Raw genomic sequence first — 7,981 nt, forward strand, 5'->3', positions numbered from 1 at the left:
CTGCCGAAAGGCTGGAATCGCTCTTGATGGTATATGCCACGCAGCTCAGGTGATACGCATGGAAACAATGACATTTGACGCACACAGGAACACATATTTAGCATGCCCAAAAAGTGCTAGGACATACCTTCAGAGGAAGACAAAAGGAAGACTTCGAGTCTAGCGAATGTACACGTGTCCACGCAGGCGCACTATAGTGCGTTTTTTGCTTAAGCGGCCGTGAATAGAAATCGTGGTGTACACGCGGTTGCTAAAGCTACAGGGAAAAATTAAAATACAAATAAAAATAAATGCAGAAGAACGAAGTAAAAAAGAAAAGGGACACTTGAAAGAAGAGGACAGGGTCATGCTAATAAAAAAAGCTGATAGGTTTGACAGATGTCTTACGCCGACTTACTCGTACGGGTCTGGTGCATTGGAGGACTCTTCAGGGGATATCGGCGACCTGTACCGGCGTGAAAACACATATGCGTATTTTACTGGAATGCGCCTCCAAAATAATTTACAACCTTGGTATTTCTGGTTCGTGTTACTGCTACGATGCACTTTATTCCTACAAGGTTTCATATAGATGGGCCCAGTATGGTTCTGAAACGATGGTCTGCTGTAGACCCCTAAAGCTACAATGTACAATTTACTCTATGTTTGTAATTTCACAAAACGAGTCTAATTATTCTACACACTTCTTTGCTCACGCATCGCCCGGCACGTGCCAAGCTCTCCCTATACGCGCTTTTCACGGCGATCCCGTGGACGCCGCCATGTTTGATCATGCTGTGACGCGTCCATTGCTTGCCTCGGCTGCCCCCATTGCCTCGGTGTTCACAACGGATAAACATGACGCCCCGATGCGGCTCAGCAAACCTCTGTTTAGGTGGATATCGTGGACGGTGACTCGGTGAACGACACTACGCTTTGGCCACAGCTTCAGAGGACATGTAAGCCCCCTTTTTTTTAGCTGATTACGGGGTTGTCAAAACGGCGCCAGCAGCGTGTATGGTGCTTTTACTAAAAGTGGCGCTAGAAATGCATTCCAAGCTGTCCAAACGTTCTGCTTATGAATTAAATCAGGATCAGTGTGTTTTGCTCTTAGTTCTTTATATGGCAAACACCTCTAAGCGAGGTCTTGTCATGCTTCCGACTCAGTAAAGTTGCTCTCTGCAATCACTATCTGATTGTCTATATTCTGTATAATCGCCCGCAGGTGCACTCAGTTCCGATACATTTGATCTTGCTGCGCACCAGACTTGAAGCGTAGATGTTCTGTACTTTGTAATATCTTGTAGCAAAGACGTATTATCATTAGTAACTCGCTTGCATTGTGAACCATTACAAAACTTTCAGCTGCGAACGTTTGTGTGCTGTCTATGTAGTCGCCGTCATCCATGCTTCGGCGCATTGATTCAAATGTGGACTTACTTATCACCCCCCTATCACTTGTGATACGCGGTTGACAGAGCGGGCGTAAGTTTGCGTGTCAGTTGGAGCGGACGTGCGTAGATAATGTGGCAGAAACTAGCCCCAGGAGGAAACGGCGTTGCTTCCTTTGTCCCTGTATAACGAGCGGTACTCATTGTTACCGACGTTTCGGGGTTGAAGTCCGTTTGAAGGTTAGCGATACAACGCTGGCGGATGAGCGATCTTTTTATCCACGAGAAAAGGCCTGTATCGCGAAGAGCAACCAGCAACACAGGCAGTCCTTATGTAGCAGCTGCCCGTGGACTTGGTCACACAGATTCAGTTCATTTATTAATATGTCAGCCACTATTTTTACTGCCAATTTCTGCACACGTATTCCATCTAACGCTCAACATATTGCGGCATGAATGGCGCATAGAGCGTTAGTGATCCCCCAGTTGAATTTCCGACAGCTAAGTTTAAGATATACGAACACTCATGTGGACACATACTCGCGCATATGCTCATTCGGACACAAAGTAGTACGAAGAAGTTTAGTACACTGCATTTCAATGTTAGAGTGGACCAAACTCTCAGAAATATATGAAGTAAGGATAGTAAGTTTAACAGAAAATGTCGTAAGAAATTTATAGCTGCATAGCTATAAACACTACACCCAGAGCTATATATTGTCACGTGGTAGTGACGGTGAAGAATGCAGCAATACTGTGAAGGGCGAAAGTGGTGTTTTATTGAGCAAACCTGTGCCCTCAAAAATAGGCTACACTCAAAGCACAGCGATATCGGTGAGCGCGTCGGCTTTTATACATCAGTCATCGAAGGTTCCAGAGTAATCGCTGGTGCCCGCGTGTCTTCCAGAAAGTTCTACACCATTCGTGTCGCGCGATAAAATCAGATTACATAATGTTCGATGACAACAGAGAGCGGATAGAACCACCGATAACGTTAGAGGAACTTCCCGATACATGCAGGCGCGTCCTGCGCTGTGCGATAACATTTGTTAGGAGGTGAAACGTGGTCACCCGATAAAGATAAACAAGTACACGTGCCAATATAATATATATGGGACAAACTCCGCATACTCACTGGAAGATGTTGTACTGCGTCCTTTTGTGGCATACTTTGATTCGTGTGTTTTGTGGCAGACCTTCCTTGATGTAACTCTGCTCGCTGTGGTATGGGTGAAAAAAAAAAATAGATGTTTCGGTTAGAAGTAAGCGCTTATACCAAAGAGGAAGAAATAAACAGTGTCAGCATTGCAATAGAGACAAAAAACCGGCACCAAGAAGAAAGGAAGGGAGAAGGGGAGGCCTTGTAAAATGTACTTTATATAAGAAACACCAGGAAAACAAACAAAACAATGTGGCTATACGCTTAGTACTAGCAATACAGGAATAAAATTTATTCCAAGATTCCAAGGCATTGCACGCAATTTGTTACGCATAAACATTTTCGTGCTGTTGCAATTAACTTATTCATAAGTGACGTCATCGTCCATGAACAACACATCACTACGTGGAAGTCTCGACGACAGCACTACATACGATGTTTTAAGGAAAGTTTAAGGAATTGCGAAGGAATTTGTTTGTCACTATTCAATAGCCTGCTATGCGTGAACGCCTGAAAGAGCGCCTGCGATTCAGCTGTTAAGGAGCATTATTTATTTGCGATTTGCTGATTAAGGTAGAGCCGGGAAATCAGCAAATGGCGCGCGGGTGTGTAGGCCAAACCAGCAGCCGGCATCGTGAAGGAAAAACCGGCCAAGTGGGCAACTTGCTCGTCCAGAGGTACAACGGCGCGCTCAGCAAAAGACGCTAACGTTGGACCGCTACACGCACAGTCGAGCTTTTGGTGACCTTGAGCGGGGACATTGAAATGAGGCCATGACCCCGGAGTGCGGGTGTCTTTACTCACTTGGGTTCCTCCAGACTGAGTGAGTCGGAGACGGAGCAGTTGGAGCGACTGCCTGTCATGGAGCGGCTCCTCCCGGCTTTCCGGCGGCTCCGCCGGGGCACATTCTGTTCCTTCAGGTCCTGTGCAGACTGGGCGGTCGAGGCCATGTTCTTGTTCTTGTTAACCTACGATGGTGCTTACCCACTACAGAGGATTTTCACCAATCTGCATATCAGAGTATTAAGGTACGAGTGAGGATGGTTACCAGTGAGGCATTAAAAAAATGCAGACAGGTGCTAAGAGGACTAAATCAAATTGTAATTAACTGTCTTGTCGAGAACTAGCTATCTTTCTTCATCCTTTTCATCTCATTGCATGACTAAAATGGCTGAGTCTGTTCGCTATTAAATTGCGTATGTGGCGTTTCTTGCATATTGATATTAGTTTCTATCAATTCAGCGAAAATATAAAGTTATTTTGCAGTTTCTAAGGCATGGCCATGGTCAATCACCTCCTCGTGGGTACGAGCCATGTAAACAACAACAACAACGACGACGACGACGACGACGACGATGACTGTACCTTTTGCAACACAGGGCTGGTCTGGTGCCCTCCCCTCTGTGCCCAGTCTGTGGAGAAGATGAAACAATAGATCATTTTTTCATATTCTGCCGCCGTTTCACTTCTTTAAGAAAAAATCTACAATCAAGATTTACACAGCTTGGTTTGAGCTTTTCAATTATAAATATCCTTTCGCTAGGATCGGATCGGATCGGATCGGAAAACATTTATTGGGCTCTAGAAAAGAGATCTTCGCGGCTTCAGACGGCCTCTTCCATCTTCTGATGGATTCTTCTGTCTGCAATCACAGGGTTGGTGCCCTAGTGCAAGGCTCCACTGAGTATGGCCAACCCGCGAGCTCGCTCTACTAGGCGCTTTTGGCCGTTCAAGCTTACGCTGGAAAGCATACTCTCCCACTGTTCCGCACTCGGGTTTTTAATTTTATAGATAGTTGCCTCCTCTCTTGGAAAGTGCCACAGGGATATTTGCTCAACCGTGGAGGATTTTATAATTGCTACAAAGAGATTGTCTTGAATTCTTAAACATTTTATTTTTGTTCATTTCCTCCAGTTAGTTTTACCAATTTTAGTTTTTAATAAATATAGCCTAATTTCATCCAAATCTTGGCCAATCCCCCACAGTGGGTGTGCGCCATCGCATAAGGAATACCATGCCATACCATACCTTTTGCAACAGCGAGATGTGTACGAATGCTAGTAATATGACCATCGAGGTTGCACATCCATGTTTTCTCCTTCGAAAATGGTGCTTACCTACTACGCGCGATTGCCCTAAAAGGTGGCGTTTGGCTATGAAGGTTGGGGAGGTGCAAAAAAAAAAGGAAAAATGAGAATTGTATAAGAATACATTAAAACAGAGCGATTCTAATTGCTACACTGACAGCTTGTTTTCCTTCCTAAGCAGTGACGCATGCACGTTACAGGAGACCGGCCAAGAAGCAGACTGTAAGTGGCAAGGATAATTAAAAGGAAACAAAGGAAATAGACGGATTCCACACATGGGGGCAATCGATGCTAAGCGAAGCTTTCTTTGATGTTTCCTGAAACATATTCACTTCACTTCTACCTCATCACGGCTATGTAGCTCAGTGTTTCTCCTTCTATGCATGCTGCGATCCCATTGTTGGCTTACTCGACTTCTTTCTCCACACTTATTAACTTCCTCTGTAGGCACCTACAACAATCTGTTACCGACGTTATTTTCACTTCTATGCAGCTCAGTGCTCCTGGCTCAATGCATGCTCTGGTCCCATTTTTGTTGGTTGGTTGGTTTTCTTCCACGAATGGCTCACACCCACTACAAAGGATTGGCCAGGAATCGGGTCAGTTGGGAAAACAATTAGAACCTAAAGAGAAACACTAATGAGAAATTTTGAAAAGATGAAAGAATGAAGTCAGATAAGGAGATCATCCCGATTCAATTATAAACCCCACAATAGCTGCACCAACATCCCTACGATAAAGTCATAGAGTGTAGACTCCGAAACATTGAATGCCATTTTTTCTTGTTATCTTTACTTCTTGCTCGTCCCTAAGTTGGTTTTCATGCCCACATCTTCATTTCTCTGTAGCCGACGTCCTTAATTTTGTGTTGGAGACTTCTTCACGTCTTCCTTTATGTTCTGCTTATATATCCGGCATGCACCTATACCGGGGGGGGGGGGGTCAAGGCAGCGGAGGAGGCTATCTTAATGAAGATAGAGAAGGATAGGTTGAGCTGGAGAGCGTGGCTCTAGCCGGCTATTCCTCACTGGGGTGACAAGTGGGAGATACAGGGAAAGAGAGAGGCAGATGGCAGGTGACTATGACATAGTACGATGAGCTGCTATATAAACGTTGTTCTATACGCGGATGTGCACTTTAGACGCACTACACACAAGAGCATACGGTCTCACGCAAAGTATATTGGCCAAGGATGTTCACGTAACCATTGCCACATGCCAAGTTGCACGTACCCAGTGGCCCAACCTGCCTATTCGGGAATATATCCAATGACACATGCGCAGCGGCCCATATCATTGTACACCCAGTAAGGCAGCATCAGCCAGCACTCGCAAAGGGGAGAGAACACGCAAAGAAAACTTCGCTTTAAGATATGCAGATCCAACGCAATATTGGACTACAAATGACGCGAAGGTTGTTTGATTTTGCGAGGTAGCAGCAGTAGAAGATGACATGAGCACAACCTCGTTGCCCGTATGTGCAATGTGGGATTCTTGTCGAGGAAAGAATGTTGGTGAGAAGTGTATGGCACATAGATGTACGACACATATAAATGCATTTATGGCTTCATATTCTTTGTGTCTCGTTGGTACATTTATTCTGGATGATTGGCCAACAATAAGTGCATACCCAGTGGCGCAAACCTATAGTGCCGAAGTTGTCTGTTCGTGCACCCACACCCAAGTTCTTTACCAGGCCTGGCATCAGCCAGCAGAAAGCTGTTTATTCGGACCTATACCCATTTTCTCAAGTTGTCTACTCGGCAAGATAGCAGCTAGCACATTGCGATCCAAGTTGTCCATATATATCCACAAATATATCCTGCAAGGAAACGACGACGAGCGCCGAACAACTGGAAGGAGACAAAGAAAGCTTCACTAAAAAAAAAAAAAAGAAACGGAAGTTACACAATGAAAGGTATACAGGTTTTGTGGCTATGCAACATGATTCACGAAGGCCCTGCTGTTATCCTTACTCCAGTCAGGTGATATAGAGATGTTGTAACATTTGTTAACCATCTTAGCTTGATTTGTTTATTGCTAGTGTTTTTAAAAACCAAACCTTTCTTTGATAACAAATTGTTACCTAGAACGATTCCTGACCCCGTTGATTGATGCCTTTTCTCGCAGCTTAACCTGACCACTCTATTATAGTGAAATAGTTCATGTGTCTTCAGCCAGAAAATCACTAGCATCAAATAAAAAAAATGTGTTTTTCTTAAGCGAGACTGTTTCATGGTCTGTAGGAGCGACTTTTCCCATCATTAGCAGCGATTATCTCCTTCTCCACGCGAAAGTGGTGAAAGGAAGAATCTTAGTTATCTGTCGGTGTTGAGAGACGGGGAGAGGGTTAAAAAAGTCGCAGTTTCATTCGAAAGCCGAAGCATTGATTGCGATAGCAAATTAGTAGACAGCTAGCTATACGAAGTACGGAGAGTAATTGCATCGGCCTAATAAACTCAACATTCACTTACTAACTAAATTAACAAGCATGGTGTCGTGCACGCCCAGGCAAACAGAAACACATCTTGCAAAGGGGAGCGCAGAAGTGGTTGGCAAAAAGTAGACAAGACAGGTAAGACGCTCCCCTCTGCGCTGCACTACCTTCTGCGAACCACTTCAGCGCTCCCCTTTGCAAGGTTTGTCAAATAAACTAGTCCAACAGCTTACTATTCTAAAGAAACACATCTCGCTCGATGAGCGTGGGCACTGTCTGTCAGAACGCTGGCGTAAGGAAGAGCAGCAGCAGCAGCGAGCGAATTATCTTTCGTGTTGCCTCTCACTTCAATGCGAACTAAGCGGTGAGAACACAGCGCACACGAAGCTATCAGCATTCAGCGCACCTAGACTCTGTACTCATTGCAGATGACTTCTAAGATAGGGATTGCGTGGCCGCGTTCAGCCTGGTCATACGCAGTCGCCGCCGGAGGAGAACGCCCCGCTACCTCCCTCCACGTCCTTTGGTGCCTTGCGCGCGGTGGAAGAAGGCGTGCTTGTACCTCGCCTTCCTCCTGGCGCGCACGAGATGAAGCCACCATCCTCGGCTCACACTGGCACCTTTTCACTCGCACCTACAGCCTACGGCGCACGGCCACGGTGTTATCGCACTGTCACTGTATACGGAACATCACGGCGACGACGGCGGAAATGCGCCAGACTGTCCATAATTGCTATCACAACAAAAACAAGCTTTACGCACGCTCAATCACTTAAGAAAAGCATCCACAATAATAAAGTAGGCTACTACCTGCCCCCGCTCTATCTCCTACCATTGCTACCCCCTGGGAACTAACTTCTATTTCTATACGCGACGTCACAAATGTGGTCCACGTTGTGAAGCTCTAAATAAAAGAAGGCTACAGAGAA

At 45.4% G+C, this 7,981-nt stretch overlaps 1 protein-coding gene across 1 annotated transcript in view; it reads right to left on the reverse strand.

The window, feature by feature from the left end:
* LOC126536052 (uncharacterized) overlaps positions 1-3,659 on the reverse strand; it is a 28,878-nt gene extending 25,219 nt beyond the window's left edge. The window contains exons 1-3 of the mRNA XM_072287504.1: positions 3,334-3,659; positions 2,506-2,589; positions 398-445 (exon numbers count right to left, since the gene is read on the reverse strand). Of these exons, the coding sequence (XP_072143605.1) occupies positions 398-445; positions 2,506-2,589; positions 3,334-3,479 (278 nt within the window). The 5' untranslated portion in view covers positions 3,480-3,659. The remainder of the gene's footprint in view (positions 1-397; positions 446-2,505; positions 2,590-3,333) is intronic.
* Between the last annotated feature and the right edge of the window lie 4,322 nt (positions 3,660-7,981).

Source organism: Dermacentor andersoni, chromosome 4 (genome assembly GCF_023375885.2).
Source record: "Dermacentor andersoni chromosome 4, qqDerAnde1_hic_scaffold, whole genome shotgun sequence".
NCBI lineage: Eukaryota > Metazoa > Arthropoda > Arachnida > Ixodida > Ixodidae > Dermacentor > Dermacentor andersoni.